At 43.8% G+C, this 23,361-nt stretch overlaps 1 protein-coding gene across 1 annotated transcript in view; it reads left to right on the plus strand.

The window, feature by feature from the left end:
• Positions 1 to 21,522, plus strand: part of Nr3c2 (nuclear receptor subfamily 3 group C member 2) — a 320,864-nt gene extending 299,342 nt beyond the window's left edge. Inside the window, exon 8 of the mRNA XM_028785173.1 lies at positions 18,861 to 21,522. Coding sequence (XP_028641006.1) covers positions 18,861 to 19,016 — 156 coding nt within the window. The 3' untranslated portion in view covers positions 19,017 to 21,522. The remainder of the gene's footprint in view (positions 1 to 18,860) is intronic.
• Positions 21,523 to 23,361: the final 1,839 nt, after the last annotated feature.

Below are 23,361 nucleotides of genomic sequence, written 5' to 3' on the forward strand. Positions count from 1 at the left end.
CATGCTCTATATGGTCATGCTCTATAAGGTCATGCTCTATATGGTCATGCTCTATACGGTCATTCTCTATCCAGTCATGCTCAATGGGTTCTTCATATTTGAGAAATGTTCCAAACTCTCCTTTGGAGAATCATTGTTATGGTTTGGCTTGTATGGTTTGAATGATAAATAGCTCTACTCTGGGAAGGAAAATGTATCATAGTAATATTCCTGTGGAAGCAGAAGTCAGTTTATGGCCCCGCAGTGTCCATTCCTCTGTACTGATGACCCAGGAGAACAGGTCACTTTCTAGTGCTTTGTATGGAGAGCTCTGCTTTCTCTGAACTTTTACAATGACAAAAGGCAAGCTTCTCTTCAGGTGAGCCCAGAGATAAGTAGATGTGGTATTATAGTGTGATTGGAAACATCTTAGAAATGTAAGGTGATGGTTGGCAAGGGTTGTGCCTCACCCTGAAGAAAACACAGGGGGTTTAGAACAACTTTTTCATGTTTTGGTGTTATTTTGGCATACTACCTGCAAGAGGTCAGATGTGCCTTTTCCATTGATCTCATTGAAATCCGTCCTAATAGAAATAGTAGTGGGATCTTATAGTTCATTCTCAGTGAATTCTGTTCATTGTGCAAAGACTATCAAATGTAGTACATGGACCTAGAGACACGGGTCAATAAGTAAGAGTGCTTTCTAAGCAAACATGAAGAACTGAGTTCAAATCCCCAGTGCCCACCTAAAAGTCAGGCATGGCTGAACTCATAGACAGAAGCTTGTTGGAAATTACTAGCTTCCACCCCAACTCTAGGATCAGGAGGGACCCTGCTTTAAGGGAATAAGTAAAAGAGAGATAGAGCAGGATATCCAACATCTCTCCTCTGTTCTCCATTGTAGATGGTGAATACCTGTCTCATCCAGGCTGATTTCATATAAATTAGTGTCTTGGGATTCTATTATTTAGATATAGTTGATGTACAATAAGTTGAGCACATTAAAAATACATAGTTTAAGTTTTGAAATAGCCACACATCCAGGGAACTAGCACAGCAACCAAGCTAGTAACATATCCAGCTGTAGATGCTTCCCCCACACTCTGAGGTAATCCTCCTGCACTCTCCTGGCTGGATGTTCCCTGTGGCTTTCTTGTTGGCAGGCATTTAGCTTGAGTGTCACAGTGTCACATAGAAGTCCTGTAGAGACATTTTCGTGAGGCTCCTTCAGTAGGCATGACTGAGCTGAGGTTCATCCATGCTGTGTATATGGTTGGAAGCTCTGGAGTGCGCTGGTTTTTTTTTTTTTGGTGGGGGGCGGGGGGTGTTCTGCACGGTACACCACTGAGTGAATATGCCACAATTCATTCATGGAATCCATCAATGGTGGACACTTGACATGTTCCTAGCTTAGAGTAGTTCATGTAAACCTGAACAACTCTGCCCCAGTCTTTGTGAAAAGACAGATGCTTTCTCTTGTGGGGATAACAGGTAGCGGAAATCCTTCTGGACACTGCACATATGCTTTTGTTTCTACAAGAAACACCAGAACATCTTCCAAAATCATTACAGTTTTACATTCCCATGTGATGTACCTGAGAGTTCAGAATGTCCCACACCCTAGCTAATGACACTTGGAGCGGCTAGTCATTTTTAGTTTGAGTGTTCTCTTTGCTGAATGTGGGAGTCACTGTGGTTTGTAATTTGCATTTTCCAAATGATTGATGGAGTTAGACATCTTTCTGTACACTTGTTTGGTATGGTATCCATTCTAATCTTTTCCCCTAGTTTTTTTTCAATTTTATTACTTATTAGCTGTTATGTTTTAAAAGCTTTTAAATTGAGTAGCTACATATATTATTATTATTATTAGGTATGTGATTTTTCATTTTTTCTGGTCAGTGGCTCTCTATTACATTCTCTTGGGGGAAAATGCCTTTTGAAAGAAGTTTTCTGTGAATATGCACTTGCTGTGCAGTGTGTGCACTTGCTTACAGTATGTGCACCTGCTGTGCAGTGTGTGCACTTGCTTATAGTATGTGCACTTGCTGTGTAGTGTGTTTACTTGCTGTGCAGTGTGTGCACTTGCTGTGCAGTGTGTGCACTTGCTTATAGTATGTGCACTTGCTATGTAGTGTGTTTACTTGCTGTGCAGTGTGTGCACTTGCTGTGCAGTGTGTGCACTTGCTGTGTAGTGTATGCACTTCACTGTGTAGTGTGTGCACTTGCTGTGCAGTGTGTGCACTTGCTTGCAGTGTGTGCACTTGCTTGCAGTGTGTGCACTTTGCTGTGCAGTGTGTGACTTGCTGTGCAGTGTGTGCACTTCACTGTGTAGTGTGTGCACTTGCTGTGCAGTGTATGCAGTTAGAAGACAACCTCTGGATTGGTTTTCACCTGCTGCCTTGCTGGAGACAGAAACTCTTGTTTTCTAACATGAGATACTAGGAGAGTCAGCCACGGAGCTTTCAGAGATGGCTATCTCTGCCTCTCGTCTCCCTGGAGGAACTCTGGGATTACAAACTCTCACACCATGTACCCAGATTTTCTGTGGCTCTGAGGGTCCAAGCTCAGGTCCTCACATTTGCACAAGCTCTTTTGCCCTCCAGCCATCTTCCCAGCCTGGAAGTTTTTAAGCTTAGTGGGTACTCTGGCTTCTGCTACTACCGCAGATGTTTGAGGTCATCAACTTGTAAAAAGAAAGTGGTTATTTCGCTCTATCATTTCAGGGACCCTATTCTCGACTATTTTGCTGATTTGGCTGCACTGTGGCAGCACGTCATGGCAGGGGTTGTGTAGCAAAGCAAAAACCACTGAGATTTGAGGGAGCCACAGAAAAAAAAGAGAAGAGACTTGGGTCCCACAATCGGCTTTGAGTACATACACACCTCCAGAGAGCTACAGACTTCCCACTAGGCTCTAGCTCTGAAAGCCTCTGCACATCTCCCTGGCTGCACAAGCATGCCACAGGGATGCCATTGAGTGACAAGCCTGCCATAGGGATGCCATTGGGTGACAAACCTGCCACAGGGATGCCATTTGGTGACAAACCTGTCACAGGGATGCCATTGGGTGACAAACCTGTCACAGGGATGCAATTGGGTGACATTTCCAGCAGAGAAGTTCAGAGGCTGTTGCTAGCTTTACTATTCATGTTTTTGGTGCTGTATCTGGAAGTCCTCAGATCAGCCAAGGCCACAGACCATTCTTGGTTTCCTTCCACAGTCCTGTCCTTCCTTGTATCTGCTGTTATAGAAACATATTTTTATGTTTCAGTTTGGTTTTCCCTGAACATTTCTGTTTCCTGCAAACAGATCAGTAAATTCAAATCACCTTATTCTACATTGATGGAAGGTAAACATACTTTTTTAAATTGTTTTTATCCAGTAATATTTTATTTTATGATATCAAAAATGTTTGCTCTTTAAGGTGGTCTGAAAGAATCATCTAGAGTGTGCCCTTTGTTTTACAGTTCAGAACGGAACCCTGGGAAGTACATGGGGATTCTAGAGGAACCCTGGGAAGTGCACGGGGATTCTAGAAGGGCCTTTCTAGTATTCATGCTAGACCTGGGGAATACCCACAGTGTTTTCATTTGAGTAAATCCTTGAATCAACATTGTGGTGTTTTCCTCAAAGGAACTAATTGCTACACCACATACTGGTTCTGTTCTTCCAGCCTAGTTCTGGTCACTTAGTAGAAAAGGGAGCATTTGTTCTTGATCTTCAAACAAGTAAGAATTGGTTACATATACATGGAAACTGTGATTCCAGTGCTAACATTGTGTGCTGGCTTCCAGGACACATGTCCATACCTCCCAAGACACATATCCACAGTTCCCAGGACACATGGATTTCTTCCACATGGTGCACATATGTGTGGGCAGAACTGTGCCAAGGTGGGTGAAAGGAACATTCTCCAAAACACACACTGACAGTTGAGTGCTTGGTCAACAGCTTTTATGAATCAGAACCCCTCTGAACATCAATCTTTCCCCAAAATGATATTTCAAGGAGCACAGCTGTGGGGAGACTCCAGGAAGTAGGGGTGTGTTCTGCATTGCTGATGTTTGGATATTGTATGTAAAAGCTAGGTAGATTGTTATTCTATTAGAGAAGATGGAAATTTTTCATTTTTAAATTATTACTAAGGGGTGTAAGACATTTCCTGTGGTATAAGAAGTATGTGTCTAATAAAGTTATTGTTCATTTCTATGCATTCTCAGAAGTTAAGGACCATTTATGGTATGGTCTATAGTATTTAGTAAATACAAAAGATTGTGAGTACTATCTCTTGAGTCAAAAATACCCTTTTCTATTATATATTATAAGAGTTATAGTTTTATTTTGGTACGCAAATTTTATAAAAATGAGTCCACACCTAGTAACAATGGTGCCAGAACCAACCTAATCAGCTTAGTGTCTGTAGAGGCAGACAGTCTCAGGTGCTGAGGTGTAGCATATGTGGGGGACTGGCAGGCTCAAGCATGCACATATAGCTGTTCCCTGTTGAGCCTCTGCTGCTGTGCACCAGGACCAAAGAGGCAAGGGTGAGTCAGATGCCCATCCTCGGGAGCTCACATACCTGCTATAAGAATGTTTTCTGACTGAAAGTGCAGATCTGCTCCTGTGACTGATGGGAATGCACTGAGTATGCTTTCTCTGTGTGACTGCTGTCTGTGGTACCATGGCAAATGATGGACAGCTGGGGTGGCTCTTGTCTAGCCAATCTGGGAGCCTGGTTTCCTTCCCTCAAGGCTGGCTGTGAGGGGGAAACCCAGAAATGTACTGAGAAACACTATCATGAGGTCTGTTATGTTTCCATGGCCCAGGGTCAAGGGTCACTAACAGATCCTTCAGAGTCCTACTGCTCATTTCATCAGTAAGTGTCACTGCATACAGGCTGCAGTGCTGACCATTTCCTCTATCATTCTGCCATATGTGGTTTTGAGATTAAGAAAGACCCATTTTAAGCATCTTTTACCACATGCCAAGTGTGCATGCCAGGAGTGTGGCTCTGCCCACAGTGATTTCGTGCTCACCCTCACTTTGAGTGTGTCATCATTATTCTGGTCAGTCTCCCCTCAGAAAAAGTTCTGAGGCCAAAATGGAAACCTGCTAACAAAAAAATGTAAGTACCAGGGATAGAACAAACATGACCCTCCACCAGCGTTCCTCTCAGTACACAGTACACATGTACACTTCTCTTTCATGCTTTGGTCATCAACTTCTTCATTCCTAAAATGGACGTGCTACTGTACTATCGAAGGGTTTTGAGGAATGAATGACATGTGAAGCAACTGAATAAACATTTATTTCCTCTTTTCCTGTCACCCTACTGACATTGGGATTATTTGATTCCATGATTAAAACACCCAGGTTGTCAGTAGCACAGGCAGCTGTGAGGGAACAAGATCCAAAGCCATGCAGTGTTTCATGTAATTGTTAGCAGCAGCATCCTGATGCCTTCTTTGGGGAGAGTATGACTAAGAAAGAGGCTAAATAAAGTTGTTTATAGCAGTCAGCTGAACGAGAGCGAGGCCTCATCTCCCCAGGAGTCAGGGAGCAAGCAGGACAGAGATTGCACTTAGGACGACTTTCCCAGCGAAGATCCCAAACCAAGGCTAGAAATGATACTGCTGTCTAGCTAGACGATGTGGCCAATGAATAATGCCAGTCATTTATACTGGCCCCTTTTGAATTTCCCTAGTAGGTAGGGGCTGGCATTTGCATTTACAGGTTTCTGATTTTAAGTGTTTAGTATGGTCCAGCACTTCCCCGGGTGGGTTGTACTGATGGATGATTATTACCTTCTGAAACATGTGAGTATAACTAAAAAAAATATGCATCAAGTATACTTAGTGCCAGATGTGGTGGCACAGGCCTACGGTCCCAGCACTGGCCGTCTGAGGCAGGAAGATCACAAGTTCCAGACCAGCCTGAGGTATGGGACAAGTTAAGGCCTACATGGGCTACATAGTGACCTGCCTCAAGATGTTTTTCAAAAAATATAAATAGTTGCCAGAAAGATGGCTCAGGGATTAACAAAGCTTGCTGTTTTTAGAGGGCCTGAGTTCAGTTCCCAGCACCGACTTTAAGCAACTCACAATGACTGTAACTCCAGCTCCAGGGAATCCAATGCCCTTTTCTGGCCTCTGAGAAAGACAAGACAGACACACAGACACACAGACACACACACACACACACACACACACACACTACTTAAACAGTCCCAATGAGTCAGAATAAATATGGATAAATATGGAAGAGATGACTGAGTGTCCTGTAAACAGCCTGTGGTCTAAGGATTGGTGATGTCAGATGTTGGTAACTGAAGGGGCAAATCCTTGAAGAGTTTTGTAGGCTGCCCTGATGGGGTGTTCTTTCACCAGTGGACTGAAGGTCGCATCAGCTGGTAGCTTTGATTGTGCCTCCCATCTTTGTATATCTGAGCATCATTGGAAGGAGGCAGAGAGAAATGATGAGTCTGACAGCAGCTGTTCTGTCAACAGTCACCCTTGCCATGTGTGGCAGTTGACATTTAAACTTATTAAAATTAAGTGAAGTTTAAAATTAAGTCATTCAGTGCCACTAGCCACATCGTTAGATACACAGTAGTGTGTGGAATGCGGCAACTGGCCACAGAGTTAGACTAGGGAGAGCTTTTCTACAGATACATGAAGGGTCGAGATGGGGAATAGGTGTGTTGGGAAGCAGGAGCTGTGGTGCAGGTGAGAGAGGGTGGGCTGGCAGCAGGACTTCCGGACCATGAGATGTGCAGGTGAGAGAGGGTGGGCTGGCAGCAGGAGTTCCGGACCTTGAGATGTGCAGGTGGTGACATGATGGCTACAAAGGATGTGGGGCTAAGAGACCAGCTGGGCCAGGAAAGGGAGGCCTGGCAGGAAAGGAAGCAGGTGCTTGGCTAACACAGGGCTGTCTGTGCAGGAGGATGGCAGGGGTGGATTCTCAAGGAGAGGCAGCCAGCTTGTTTTAGTTTTGAGCTGTTAGAAACTTCCAGAAGAAATGTCCCCTGAATGGATGAAGGCAAGCTGCTGATATAGACTTGGGAGATGGCACCACAAAGTGGTCCCTGAAGCAGGTGGGTAGACAACAGGAAGAGAGTGTGGAGCTGAACCCACTGGACAAATAGTGGCCAAAAGACTAAAAGAAGGAGGTAGCTGAAGAAGGACTGAGAAGTACCACTGAGAAATAACCGACAAAGAGTGAGATGAGTCGGAGTGTGTGCATACTGTGCAGGTGATGGCTGTGGGGGCAGAGGCTAAGAAGGACAGCTAACATGGTTTCAAGAAAAAATGTCCAGTATCTATGACAACAATGAGGGGTTGTGGAAAGCAGTTTGAATTGACTTATTTTCCTCTCCTGAGATTTACTGTGACTGAATCAAGAGCCACAGAGCAAGTGGGGATAAGAGTTAACACTAAAACAAGTCAAAAGTGTCACTGAGAACAGCAAGACTAAATACAGAACCAGAATGTGTCCTGGCGTCTGATGGGATGTTTATAATTGGACATTTTGAATGTGTTCTACAACACATATAAATTATGTTTGGTGGCTAAGAAGTCACAGTAGCTTAGAAAACAACTCTCTTGCAAACGAGTCCCAAATAAACCTCCTTCTACACCTTGACTGCCGTGTGAATGTGAACCAGTAAGGGCTTCGTGTCGTACTGTGTGCACATATGTGTATTTGTGTGCATGAATGATACCGATTTGCATCAGAGGCAACCATGGCAACCAGAGCTGATCCTGTGTCATGTGACAGGATCCCAGACCTGACTCATCCCTCATCTGTCACTTTTACAGCATGATTGACTAGGGAAGACATCTAGCTTTGGGTTGTATCTCTCAATCTTCCCTGCCTGCTCTTGGTTTCCAGAAGCCCACTCTTTCAGCAGTTTTTGTTGTGGTTTGTTTAGGATATTGTTGACTTGTAGAAAATCTACATAGCCCCTTATCTTATGTGGTTAACAAATATTTTCTCACATTCCATATTTTGTTTTGTTTACATCAAAATCTTCCTCCTTGTTTGCATTTGTAACATAGCAGTAGTTTTCTGTGTTTAATCCTTAGCTGGAAAAAGTTCAAGTTTTATCTGAATCTAGTTTATTAAAGGGGGGTAGTTTTTAAGTTGGCCACTCTCCTGCCTCACTCTCAGTACATAGGACATTTCTTCCATTTGTTTACATTAAGACACAGTCTTTTGTCTCCTGAATTCATAATTCTCCTGCCTCCACTTGCACAGGTTTTGAGAGCTTCCTGTGGCCATTGGAAAACATTGGGTCATGTCTTGTTTAGGACAGAAGCAGTGTTTTCTTCCCACCTGAGTCTAACACTTGTGCACCACCAGGCCAGCTTTCTGGACGGAGCCTAAACCTTGCAGGCAGGACCCAAAGAGGGTGAAACTGCAGGTCTAACGTCAGTCTAAGTGACATCTTTTATCAGCCATCCAATATACCTCTCTGAACTTAAACTGAAATCTGGTTAAGAGAGATTTGGGGAACCTATCTAGTTGTTTGACACTTGTGTCAATAAATTCCATCTCCTTATGTAACCCAAATCCCTCCAGTTACAGTATAATAGTGACTACACAACACCAGGTTTTCTATGGTGCCTTTCTGCCTGTCTTCTCATTAAATCTATCCAAAATCACCTGATGTGAGGAGGAGTAAGCATTACTATTTCATCACCCTGTCTTAATTCTTTTCTCTATAAAGAGAAAATAATAGTAATATTTACCCAGAATATTTTCTTTAATCCTTTTCAAGAGAAATGAATGGCAGTGGGGTCATCGGATACATTCTCATAGGTTTGTGCACAAAGCAGGAATACAGAAGAACTGTGCCTGAAAAAGATGTCACTTAGACTAGCAAGCCCAGATTCCCACCTCATGAGGTCCATTGTCCGTGGCAGGTCGGGCTTCAGTCTGGACCTCTGTATGCGGCCATCATCAGAGACAATGCACACAGACCACTCCAGAAGGCCCGCCTTCTGTGGAATGCTTGACACCTGCTACCTTGAAATTCTCTGTACACACCTGGAGCAAAAGGCACAATGGTCTCATGCTGCGCTGGGCCCCATGAGTCTTGCCATATGGGTCAGGGTCATGTTGGTCAGAAGAGGAGTGTGGAGAGCAATTTGCACCATGTGGTAAAGTGTGCAGGTGTGCCTAAGGGAAGTTCTTGGAGACAAGCATAGGCGGAGGAGGTCAGGAAAGTCATTATCAGAACCACATTGTGTGCACATGTGCATGGTGAATGTATGTGTTTGTATGTGTATTGTGTTTAGACGTGTTCATACGGGTATATGCACCTGTGTGTATGAAGTCACAGAGATCAGAGGTTGACACTGGGTGTTGATTTTCTCTGCCTTAGTTTTTGAGACATGGAATCTTACTGAAGCTGGACCTCACTGATTGGTTATTCCTTGCCAATGAATTCCAGGGATCTGATTTCTCTGCCTCCCCAGAGCTGGAATTACAGACAAACACAGCCATGCTTAGCCCTTTACAAGGGTTCAGGGGATTCAAGGGCAACTCTGTGCTTTCAAGACATTATTGTCTTGATCTTTCCCCGAATTTTTGTTAAGGATTAAAAACACACACACATGAAAGGAGGGTTAACATATAGGAATATTAAGCCAAACTATGCCTGTAGTCCCTGGCCTCTTTCAAGTGAATAGAACGGGTTATTTTGTTCTCCGGTGGTCTGCTGACAGCTGCCCCTGGCCAGTGGGACCTGCTCCTTACTGCTTTAGATTCTCCTTTAACCAAAGGCTGAAACAAGGATCTAATTGCCTAAAATCCAACCTAATGTTAAAGCTGCAACATGCAAGCATGTGGTGTTGAGGTTTTTCAGTCCTTTCAGTGTGGTATACAACTGCAGGAGAGATCTAGGAAATATTGAAAACAGAATTCAGGAAAGTTCACGCTTCTATATACAGTAACATGCCAATGTGTCCCAAGCACAAGCCTCTCATTAGATCTTTGTTTAGCAATGCTCTAATTATCCCCTTATCTTTAAGCTCCACTTTCTTCTTTCCCATTATGTCATTTTTCTTTGTGTTTTTCATGTGTACAATAGACCTTATTCACGAGAAGGCGGAGCCATGGGCTAGAACAAGTCTTGAAACATGAGGAAACTTAAACAGGATGGAAATTAAATAAATCTAAGGACTAAAAAAGCAACGGGAAAGTGGACCCTCTTGCCTTACAGCACCAAGTTGACAGTTGCATTAGTGTTCACCACTGGCCAGAGAGAGATGATTTCTTTCATATTGATAACAGAGAACTAATTAAAATATAAGTGCATATAGATGGGCCCCGCCCAGAAGCTTACAGAAACGCCCTTGGGTTTGGAGAGACGCTGGGAGACACCTGCTTCTCACCCCAGTGGCCAAGCTGTTCCTGGGCAGGGAATGGGACTCCCTGGGGCCTGGGCAGAACAGACCTTTCTCGTCTTAGTGGCACAGGGCCTTATCCTGATCTACAGCACTGGCTTTGGCCCACCTCACACAGATATCTTGACCTGGAATTGTGGGCAGAGTTCACATAAGATGGGGAGTAAGCATTTGCCCCTAAATGCCTCTTTTGTGCCTATCTGATATATTAAGTATGCAAACCTTTGTCCTAGAAATACCTCTAGGCTCTTGGTCAGACCTGGGAGCCCTTCAGGACTCTCCAGAACTCAGCCTGGAAGAGAGCCTGTCTAGAACTCCCAGGGTAGCATCTCTCTGGAGCCTAGGTTTTCTGACAGGAATCCATGGTAGACCGGTTGCATAACCTTGTTTAGAGTTGGATTTGCTTTGGGAATAGAAACACACCAACTGCCATGGAGTTGTCATGGGAGACATTCTTTTTAGCCTTCTCACATTTTGCTGAGGTGGAATCAGCCACAAAGAGCAGAGCCACAAGGCCATATAATGTCACCTGTGCAGAGAACACTTCCTCCTGTTCACCTGGTTCTTGGTTTGAGGTGGTGTTGGTTTGGTTGGTTGGTTGGTTGTTTAGTTGGTTTTTGGCTTTTTTTCTCATGCTTTTGATTTTATATCTTGATTGTATTCTTTCTAACTCCTCTTCTCTACCTTCCTACCCACCAAACTTCATGTTCTTTCTCTTTCTCAGAAACCCCTCCTGGGGAAAAAAATGACAAAATGAACAAAACAAAGCATACACACACAAACATGGAGTCCATTTTATATTGGTCAACTGCTTCTAAGTACAGAGGCTGCCCTAGACTGTGGTTGATAAACCCAGGGTTACTCCACTGGAGAAAGCTGATTTTCTCTCTCCCAGTGGGTGTCAATTTTAAAAGGCTTCTTGGCTAGGGGGTGGGGCTTCGGGTGATTCTTTTCCAGTGGAGGATTAGGCTGGCTTGAATGTGTGCAGGCCCTATGCATATGGTCGCAGCCTCTGTGAGTTCATAGTGCATCAGCCCTGTTGTGTCTGGAAGACACTGACTCCTTGGAACCATCCATCCCCTCTGGCCACAGAGACCCTTAGCCTTAAGAAGAGGATTTAATAAAGAAATTACATTTAGGGCTGAGTGCTCCAAGAGTTTCTTACTCTCTGTACACTGCCCAATTTTGGGTCTCTGTGTTGATGACCATCTACTAAAGGAAGAATATTCTCTGATGAGGACATGTCACGAGTCATTTTACTGCTATGTTCCTTTAGCAGAAAAGTAGTAGTTTTCCTTTCAGTTCCATGACCAATCTATCTAGTTTCTGGTTCTTGGCCATTTTATCAGTGTCAGGTAGGAGTTTCATCTCATGGAGTGGGCTTAAATCCCATTTTAACAGTATCTGGTTACTCCTATAGTATTTGCGCCAATATTACACCAGTATCCCATGCAGGCAGGTCTCTGTTATAGGTCTCAGGGTTCACAGCTAGGTGATGTTGGTGATTACTGTTCTCCTCTAATAATGCGCAGAGAACCTTTCAAAACCATAAATATTAGTCAGTGAGGGTGAAGCTTTTAGTTGGTTTTCAGCTCAGTGTCTCTATGGTTGGTGACATAAATGGTGTCTTCAGCAATAGGGCCTTACTATTATGTTGTGAAGAGGAACCAATAGCCTCAGCAATAGCCTGTGATGTTTGGGGTTCAGTCCATGGAACTCCTTTGGCCAATCACTCAACAAAATGGAACTTATCCCTGGTACTGGGAGGGGTTACTTGTCTGTTGGAGCACTGTCTCCACTATTATACAGCAAGTCCATTTAAATTTCCTTAGCTCTGTATATGTTTTGGGAAGCTTCTATAGTTATAGTTTTCCATATAGCCTTTTTAAGGTTGCCAATGGTAACTGCCCCTTCTCACAGTCCCTCCTTTACCAAATTAATCCTAATTTAATCATTCTAGTCTAGTTTCCATCCCCTTACCACATCATGTTCTATTTCTCCTTCCTTGGAAGAATGCCCCTTCTTATCTAATGTCTGTGGATATCCTAAATGAATCACACCTATTTAAAACTTTAAAAGCTAGCATCCACATAAAGGAGAAAAGATGCAGTGTGTCTGATTACCTCACTAAAGGTGAGTAAATCCAACTCCATTTATTTATCTGCATATTTCATCAGTTTTTCTTGATAGCTGGATATAATTTCATTATCCATCATTGTTTTGCTTTTTCAAGTTACTTATTGTGGCAGAATACATGTGTTTTTACATATCATTTTACATGGCAATAATTCAATGCTAGTAAGCTTCTTCATACAATTACACAGTCATTCCCACTATACATATCCCCAGACAGAAACATTCCATTCTCCCCTCTTTCCACCCAAGCAAACATAATCCTGCCTTCTGTCTTAGGAATTTCACTCTTCTGTTTTTGTCATATAAGTAAAATTATACAGTGTCTTTTCTTATGTATGGCTTTCTTTGCAAACATGCTTTTGAGGTTCATCCATGCTGTGACATGTATCAGAGTCTCATTCTTCTTTAAAACTGAATGGTTGTGTGTGTATGTGTACATGTGTACATGTGCATGTGTGTATACACATGTGTGTGCACACATTTTCTTATCCATTTATTTTCTGTGGGCTTTTGGATTATCTCCAACTCTCAGCTGTAAGCACCCCCATACATTTTTATTACTTTTATTCTTTATGGAGACCTGTAGTCAATGCTAGATTACATGGGTGTTCTCTTAACATTTTCAGAAGTTTTCACACTATCTTCCTTGTGCACAAAGGGTCTAGTTTCTTTACATCATTATAAAAAGTTTTTTCTCCTCCCACTTTGAGATAGCAGACATCCTACTTGGTATGAATCTGATGTGCTTTGGCTTTAATCTCTACACCTGCCAGTAGGATTGGACACCTTTACTTAAGAGCGTTTGGCTTCAGAGAACAATTCTTTAGGTTCTTGACCCATTTTAAAGATCACTCTGACTTTATTCAGTCACGGGGGTTTTGTTACTATGTCCTAGGCATTAGCCACTTGTTGAACACACAATTTTAAAACATCCTGTCCCATTCTGTAGGGTGCCTCGTGACTTTCTTGGTGGTGTCTTTGATGTCTGGCGTTTAGTTTTGATGTAGCAAAGTTCGCTTTTCATAGTTGTTGCCTGTGTTTTTGGTGTCAGATCCAAGAATAAACCTGTTTGATTTTGTACAAAGGCCAAGTGCCTTACATAATCTCATTGGAGCACTTTCCAGTGTTGACAAGTCTATTTCTGGAACACTTAGACTAAATAGTAACTAGTCATTTGTGGCCACTAAACCTGTTGGTATTTTTAAAGTTGATTCTATGTCTTTTGTCCCAACATCATTAAAACTGGTTGAATCTGGTTTGGTGCTGGGAATGAAACCCAAGGCTCTGCACAGTTGAGACCCCCCCCATCACTGAATTACACCCATACAGCCACATAGTTAAACTTTGCTCTTTGAAAGTAATGCTTCCAACTTCCAATGCTCAGGCAAAGGCTGACTGCTCGTCAGCTGTGCTTCCTGTCATCGGCCTATAACATTTGAGAAAGGAGAGTGATCTTAATAGCACAGGGGACATCTTCAGCCAGGCTGTCTCTCCCCAGCTCCTACACCACTGAGGCAGTTGTGTAGCCTTATCCACAAGCTTCAGAGACACTGTGGCTCATGGAAGAGCAGGACACAGGGAATGCCCACAGCCTGCCACAACTAAGGGGAGAGTGGCTGATGCTGACACCCTTCCCTGCACAGCCTGCCACCGCCTAACCTGTCCCACAAGCTGGCTGAGGTGCCAGGCCCACAGTTCTTACAAAGCTCCTGTCCCTCTCTGCAGCCAAAGTATAAATAAGAGGCCCCAGGTTCCAATCTGTGGAACAAAACCAGAGGTGGGTAGAAAGGCTATCTGGGTTGGCATGCATAGTTAGTGAATAGTGTTGGGACGCCAGTCCTCAGGTCACCTGTGAGGCATCTCCATACTGTGCTCAGTGTTTGCTTTCACACTTATGCAAGTGGTATGGTAGGGACAGAGGCAGCAAAAGGTGCAGAGCTATTCCCTTCAGCAGGCTCACAGGCATGTCACCACCGCCTGCAGCCTCATGCTTTGAAACTGGCAGACCTGGCTCCACATTTCTCCAAACATACACAGCAGCATTCCTGCACCCGTGAGCAAAGGTGAACCATTGCTCTGTGCTGGCCCCACTGGGCACCCTGTTTCTGAAGTTGGTGGTCAGCTCAACTTTTCTGCTAGTGCTGAACCCCCTTAAATGTTTTCCCACTTCCAGATTTCCTGCCTTAGGTGCCCTGCCATAGTCAGTTGTGTGGTCCTCTGCCATGGTCAGCTGTGTGGTCAGCTGCGAAGGTTTTCTGCTCAGCCTCCCTAAGAAGCACCACCTCCTATTTGCTGCCCTTCTCCGCAGGCACGACACCCAATCTCTCTGTAGAGCAGACCCAGAAGCTGTAGGAAGAGGACAGTGTGGACTCAATATGGGTCCCCAGCACTCGGCGGAGCAGATACCCCTATTTAAGAAATGAGAAAGGCATGGCCACAAGGCATAGTCATCCCCATCGAGTCTTGTGTTGTCCAGAACTTACATGTGCAGTATAAATTGTTCAATACATTTTTGTTTTTATTTGATACGTGGTCATCATGCCTGTGTCTAATATGCATGCATACAGCCAGGGATGGTCACAGCAGGGTAACTAGCATGCTTGTCTTCTCAGACGTATATCATTTCTCCATGGTAGCATATTCAGAATCCTTTCGCTAGCTGTTTGGTGGATAGGCGTCATTTCTCCACCAGTTTCTTGTCCTCTGCTATAGGACAAGTTGTTCCTTCTCTCTAGCATCTCCCCTGTGCCCTCTAACTATCCTCCTATCCTGCCGCCATTATCCCTCCTCCACACCTTTCCAAGGTCTGATAGCATTATTCTATTGTTTCCTTGAAATCAACATTAGCTTCCACATGTAAGTGAAAGCATGCACATGACTTATGTCCCCTAATGCCTTTTCTAGTTCCATTCACATTGAAGCAAATGAGTTCATTTTAATGGCTAAATATTATTTCACTGTAGATATGTACTACATTTGTGTGTGTGTGTGTGTGTGTGTGTGTGTGTATTCATGTGATATAGTGTAAACACGGTTCACTTTGATTTTTTTTCTTTTGGGGCAGGATCTCTCACTGGTCTGAACCTCAACTCAAAGGCAAGGCTAGCTGGTCAGTGAACTAAGGCTCCATCTGAAGGACTGAAAACATGTACTACCATGCCCTGCTTTGATTTGGGTTCTAGGGATGGAACTTGGTCCTCATGCTTGCAAGCAAGCAGTGTAGCCCCTGACTGTCTTCCCATCTCCTGTGCTGCATTTTCTTTATCTGTAGACATCTAGGTTGATTCCAGATGTTGGCTACAGTGAAGATGCTACAGCAGATGTCTCTGACATGCTCTTCACTAGTGTATATCTTCCTCGTATGGAGATAGCTGGACCAATGGTGGTTCTATTTCCAATCCTTGAGGAACCTCCATCATAAACCACTTGCTGTAGATATATGGACTTAGGTTTTGTTTAGTGTTTTGTTCAACTGTGTGACTGTTTTTAAGCCAGGATGGTGTTTCGTTACTATCTCTTTACACTGTGTTCTGAAGTCAGGTAATGTCTCTAATCTTCTTAATTAGGGCTGTTATCCAGTGTCTTTTGTATTTCAGGTGTTTTTTTTCTGCTCTGTGCAGGCTGCCATTGACATTTGAGTAGTAGCAGCACTGACAATGGAGAATGCTTTGGGGGATAAGGGTATTTTAGTGATTTAATTTTTGCAATCTGAAAACATAGGATGTCTTTCGAATGTTCTGTGTCCACTTCAGTGTCATGTCATTCATAGGTTTGTCTGTTTCCTGGCTGGGACTGGGACTGCATTCTTGTTTTTTTTCTTTGACAATTTCCTTTCCATGCACACACACACACACACACACACACACACACACACAAAAGAACAACAACAAAACACAACTGGCTTTTGTGTGATGATTTTGCATCCTGTAGACTTAGTGTGGTCATTAGCTCCAGCAATTGTGTAATTGTGTGGTTGGTCTGTAGCATTATATACATAATATACACATATATATATATACATATATACATATATAAAATCAAGTTTAATTGAAATGGTTTTTTAATGTTTTTTAAATTTGGACAATCTAATGATGAAGGTTTGAGGTCCCCCAGATCTTATTATCATCATTTAAGGTTGTACCCCACATTTTTATTAAATAATGTTGGTTTTATAAAATTATGTGATCTAGTTCGGGTGTCTGTATCTGTATAAATGTTATCTCCTAAAACTGAGTTCATCCCTCTTTCATTACTTTACCATTATATAGTGACTTTCTTTACTTCTCTTTGCTGTGTGTGTGTGTGTGTGTGTGTGTGTGTTTACACACAACCACCCATGCAGAAACCAAAGGAGTATATCAGGTGTCCTGTTCTATTACCCTTAGCCTTTCCCACTTCAGACAGGGTCTCTGACTGAATCTAGAGGTAGGCCAGAGCCACCAGGCCACAAGAATCCTACACTCTCCGCCTCCAACAACTCTGGGGTTACAGGAATGCATGTAGCCACAGACAAGTTTCTAGGCAGTTTTCTTTCTAGGTTAATGGATTGCTGTATTGATAACGTTTGATCCTTTTCAGTTCTTGTTTTGTGGATTTACTATTTTAGTGAGATTTGTACTTTGACAATAGTAGTTCTTTGTTTCTCTTGAGTGGCAACAGCAGGAACCAAGGAGAAGCACAAGGCCCCATCAAAGACACAGGGAACCATGACGGAGAGCAGGATGGCAGCAGCAGCCACACTGGCATCTGTCTTCATTCCTGGCACTGGATAAAGTCCACTGGGTGCCACACCCCTGGTCTCAAATGTAAAGTTGTTCTTGAGGACGGTGCCATCCATTCTTGTGTCACAACACCCAGAAAGACCTGGGTTTCCAGGTTTCAGGCCTCGGACGATTCCATATAGTGGCTTATGACCATGAGAGCAATCTATGTTCTGAGTAGACCTCATTTTAAGATGGCTGCTGCCTATAACTGGCTTACAGTGGATGGAGTAAATTCATTTTCTAAAGCAAACTCACTGGGAGGATTTTTGGTTACATAGCACCAGGCCCATCAGAATAGTGACGCTCGAGTTGCTAGGCTTATCAGTTTTCCCCTACTGGAGTTTGCTGGAACAGTCCTCCACACGTCCACAGCACAGAGGATGGACTGCCCCTGCTGGAGTGAGGCTCCAGTGCAGGTATATTCTGCTTCTCTTTCTGTGCTGTCCTCTGAACCTTTCAAAGGTTCATATTCTCCCACAGTCACCTGGCCTACGGTGCAATGGATACTTTGGTCCTTTCGTGGGGAAGACAGACAGCTAGTGCTGGGCATCACTGTTTAGCCATTTTGAGGGCAGTTCTTCTATTGCACACATCTCTATCCTTGGCCTTATTTTTTCTTTCAGTTTGATCGTATTTATTTCCCAGAGATACGTGGGTGACCCAGGCCTCGGGGAGTTTTGAGAGCTGTGTAGCTGTGTATGTTTCATATGCTTTCTCCCATCTTATATTTGTTCTAGAACTCCAATAATGCAACATCTGCTAAGTTAACAGTCTCTCCTGAGTGTTCACAAAGCTCTTTATTTCCTTTTCAACTGAGCTGTGTAAGAAGATCCGCCTTCCAGTTCTGGATTCCACCTTCTGTCTCCTCAGCTCGGATGTTGGCTCTCCACACGTTTCTTCACTCTATTTACTTTCTTTACCACACGAATCACGAATGCAGTAATGCATTTGTATGTTTTCTTAACTTACCTAACTGGGGGTGGTTCGTGCCTAGGAGTGTCCCAGGGTAGGAACAACACACTACACAGACAACCTATAACTCGAGGCTTTTATTTCTCAAAATCAGCCAGAATTGGAGTATAGCTAAGGAGCCTCAGCCTTTCTTCAGCTCAGGGATGAGCCCTGTGAACGTGGTGGCTGCCTCAGACCCACTGGGCAGCCACGGAGACATCGGACCTAGAAGAGGTAGAAGGCCGTCTGTGTCTAAACCTCTGGGATTTCTGCATGTGTGGACCTGGAGCCTACACACATACTTATTCCAGACACTACCAATTCACAAGATTGCAAATGAGAACTGTTCTACGACCCAGGCACTGTTCATTTCTGTCCCATGTGTCTTGGATATCCATTTCATGTTAGACAGTTGTAGTTCTTGGCTGAATTTGTTTAGCATGAAGATACTAGATGACATGTGACAGGAATATACTTCTTTGTTCTCCCCATATAATTAGACTATGACACCAGGGTTTCCTGAGCATTGCTCCGGTGTTTGCATCAGGGTTAGGCTATGAAGGAGTTGGGGATCTGGAGATGAGGTCCTGTGTCATACCTACTGTGTCTGTGTGTTACAGCTGGTGAGTGACCTGCTAGAATTCTGCTTCTATACCTTCCGAGAATCCCAAGCTCTGAAGGTGGAGTTTCCTGCCATGCTCGTGGAGATCATCAGCGACCAGCTGCCAAAGGTGGAATCCGGGAACGCCAAGCCCCTATACTTTCACAGGAAGTGATTGGAGACGCCGGCCAGGAAGAACTTTGCCTTAAGTTTCCCCACGTTGTTCTACACCTACGAAGGACCCAAGAAATCACATTTTTAACATGTGATGGCTGATTGACAGTTGGTCGGCAGTTTCTCAAGTTGAAAATCACAACAAGGGTCTGGAGCTGGGAAAGCCATAAGACGTGGATTTGGCAAGGCCTGAGCTGGCTAAAGGACTCTTCCCTCTCCACTCCCAGCGCTTAGAAAACATGTTCCCGTTCCTCTGGATGAAAAGCCATATCTAGTCAATAACTCTGATTTTGATATTTTAACAGATGGAAGTTTTAACTATGCCATGTGGTTTCTGATATCTCTCGCTCGTTTTCAAAGGGTTCAAAGAACTAGAGAACTTTTTAAAGCTTACCCTTGGTTTGCACATAAAACGTCTAGTCAATATGGGGCATTAATATTCTTTTGTTATTTAAAAACACACAAAAACATACACAAAAATACATACAGATTCCTGGTATGTAACAACAGAACACGTGGCGTGGAACTGTGGCCTTCCGGGCACGTTTTTCTGCATCGCTGGCATACACACTCGTTAGTGTCCATTTATTATTTAATTAGAATGGATAAGATGTTAAATGCCTTGGTTTCAATTTCTAGTATCTATTGTGTTGGCTTTACAAATACTTTTTTGCAGTCTTTTGCTGTGCTGTACATTACTGTATGTATAAATCGTGAAGGACCTGAAATAAGGTGTAAGGAACTTTTGTAAATGAGACACATAAAAAAAATCTTTAATGGTTAATAGGATGAATGGGAAAGTATTTTTGAAAGAATTCTATTTTGCTGGAGACTATTTAAGTACTATCTTTGTCTAAACAAGGTAAAACTTTTTTTTGTAACGTGAGATGCTCTGCATGCGTACGGAACCGTTTACAGTGTATTTAAGAAAGGGAAAGCTGTGCCTTTTTTTAGCTTCATATCTAATGTACCATTTTACAGTCTCTGTTGTAAATAACCACACTTAAACCTCTTCGGTTGTCTCTAAGCCTTTCTACTTTTTCAGTACTATTTGTTTTGTTCTTGGTCTCCCACATGGGGTGTTTGTGAGACTCCAGCGCGCAGTTCTGGCTTCTGCTTCTTCCTGTTCCCATCAGGAGGATGCTGGAGTGTCTGCAGCCCCTGGCAGGTGACAGAGCCCCTGGCAGGTGACAGGGCCCACTGGACCGAGGTCTTGAGAGTGCTGTCCTTCCTCCTTTGCCACAAGAAGCAGAGCTTGCTCTCAGAAGGGGAGACTGGAAATGTAACTGAGAGAGCACAGTTCTCTCATTTCAGAAAATCTGATTTTCTCCTCTGGGGGAAAAAATTCCATGCACCCTCCACATCTGTCAAAGATCAGAAAGTCACCTCTGGCCTTGGACAGGGTTCTTCACTCCTGGAGCTGGTCACGGGAACAGCAATCATGGCAGGAGGTACTGGGGCAATCCATCTGGCCATGAGTCAATCAGAATGGCGTGGAGACCCACAGATCACTAGAAGGTTTTTAGATTTTTTTAAAGGTAGGTTTTAAAAATGAAAATTTTATACATAAACAGTTTTGGAGGAAAAAACCCCCACAAAAACACTATGAATCATATAAGCAAGACAGTGGCACTAAAATTTTAATTCATTAATCTGTCCAATACTGATGCAATTTATGGCTTTTTTCTTGCCCCAAATCACAGACATGTGTATCTCTGGGGAACTTCAGTATGATTGTACTAAGTGATCTTCGAATAGTGGCCAAATTAATCTTTCAGACATGGTAGTGACTCTCATCAGTACTCAGCGATCACGAATTCCCAAAACCTGAAAGCTGAGGCGGAAGGCTGGGACAAGGCTCCAATGGGTCGGCCACTTCCCACAGGGTTCACCACGCAGGCAACATTACCTGGTCTTTCAAAAGACACCTGCCTTCTGCAAGGGGATACCTAGGGACGCTGAACTCAGAGGGAGGGGGCTTTCTTACACCATTTGCAATTCCAAGGATTTAATTTATAGGCAGATCTTTAAACACAGTCAACTTACATGCACAGCAATATGAAAGCCACACTTGGAAGGTGATGAATACACACAGCATGCAGACGAGGTGTTTCTGGGGGAAAGGAGCCGAGTTAACTCGATGAAACTGGAATTCCATCTTATCAAGACTGAGGTGGAGAAGGTCTGCATTAGCTTTTTGTATTAATGAACTTACTGGCTCCTCATGTGTCTCCAGGTAACTCTGCTTAACTAACCAGCAAAGCCATATTCTCTAAATTCACTGTTGAATGCCTGTCCCAGGCCCAGCTGTCTGTCTGCTCTTATTTTTGTACCATATTGCTCTTAAAAATCTTGGTTTGGTACAATTCATAATTCACCAAAACTTCTTCATATAATTAAAACACTAAAATTAGTTTAAAATGAAGCAATTTATATCTTTATGCAAAAACATGTCTGTCTTTGCAAAGAACTGTAAGCAGATTACAATAAATCCTTTACTTTAATCACCTGTTGTTCTGGAAACAGTTCATTCTGATGCCTAGAGGTATGCCGGGACTCTGCCTTCCCACATTCAGACCTGTGCACTCCTGTCTGCAGCCTGGACCTCTGGAGTTTTGTCGGAGGCTAGAAAGAGCCCTGTTTGCTGCCACACTTGTCTTTGAGGACAGATGAGTCATCATGAAGCCAGTTCATTACACTCTTCTCTAACAGTGCTACGCTGCTGGCTGCCCTGTAGCCAACTCTCGAACTTAGAAATCCACCTGCCTCTGCCTCTGCCTCCCAAGTGCTGGGATTAAAGGCGTGCGCCACCACCGCCCAGCAAGACACTTAATCTTGAGTTGAGTGCCTTTTAAGAATTTCACAAAGCAATTTTTGGGCCAAACGAATTCAAGTCTCCGTTATGAATCACTAGGTGAGAACTTCCAGGATGGCTAGCTACTATTGTCTGCCATGCATTAAAAACCAGGCCATGTGTCACAGACAGAGTAAGGGTCTTACTGCTTGTGCATGTTGAAAGCCCCTAAAGCAGAGAGGAGACATTACTCACAAAAGAAAACCCACTAGCACACCTTTTGATGAGTAATGCAAGTGTTCGAAAATTAGGATGATTACAGGTGTATCTGAGACTTTCTGCTCAAGCTCCCCAGTTCTTAGAGCAGCTGCTTCACTGGAAATACAAGAGTAGTTTCCCAAACAGCATTACGTAGAAGAGTATTAAGCTAGGACCCTGACATCTGGGACAAGCCAAGTGAAACACACGGCAGAACTGTAGCAGGATAGACCAGTCCACCATTTCTTTGGTCTCTCTCCAGACTGTGAATGGGCTCTAGGAGACTGCTGGTTAGGACCAGACTCAGCTGAGCTGGGCTGTTCATGTGTCTGTGCTCAACCTGCAGCTGTTGGTCCATAATAGCTTTGCCATGTGTGACCTCTCACCTGTCACCATCAAGCACAAGCTAAGAGACATTACGGAAAGGGCTAATGCTTCCCAAGCCTTAGTCCTTCAGACTTGTTCCTGTCCCACTAACTAAACTGAGTTCCAGCTCAAGCCCACAGTCCAACTGGGAGGACTCTTGAGCACAGTTGTGGGAGCAGGATCAAGGATTAGGGGTGAGAGGGGATGGGTCATATGATGAATAGCAGGAAATCAGATTTAGGAGACCAGCATTAGGGTCCAGATCTGAGTTTATTACCCAGTGCCCCTAAATCCCTGGCCAATTGTATCTCACCACATTGTCACTGTTCTGCAAAGAAAGCCCTGCCTGATGAGGTAACTCAGAAGGAGAGTCACCTCCAATCCCAAACACATGGCAAAGCTATTATGGACCAACAGCTGCAGGTTGAGCACAGATACATGAACCAGCCCAGCTCAGCTGAGTCTGGTCCTAACCAGCAGGGGAGCATCATCACCTGTGAGGACTCCCGTGAAGATGGGGAAGTGGCTACCACCCTGGCCTCCGCTCCTTTTTGCTGTCTCACTGGTGTTCTGTGAGCCATCTTAGATCCTTGTATGGCAGACCAGGACTCTGAGGAATCGCAGCAGCCTGTGGCACCTTGCTCTGCAACCCACTTTCTCCTTCACAAGATTGCCTTCTGCACCCCCACACATGGTTCCAGTAAATGACTGCCACCACTAGAACACTTAAGTCATTGAGACACGCAGAATGGGTGTCACTAACACTGCCTTCCAACTTTCTCCCAGTTCAACAAAACCTGTTTGTGTGGCTTTAGGATGTGTTATTCATATCCTCACGAGCCAGACTCAGGTGGGTCTGGGCTGTTCCCACCCCAATTAGCAGCATTTACACTGCAACTACCTCTCCAAGGAAGAAATCTAGACACCA

The sequence above is a fragment of the Grammomys surdaster genome, unplaced genomic scaffold, assembly GCF_004785775.1.
Source record: "Grammomys surdaster isolate TR1022 unplaced genomic scaffold, NIH_TR_1.0 125146, whole genome shotgun sequence".
NCBI lineage: Eukaryota > Metazoa > Chordata > Mammalia > Rodentia > Muridae > Grammomys > Grammomys surdaster.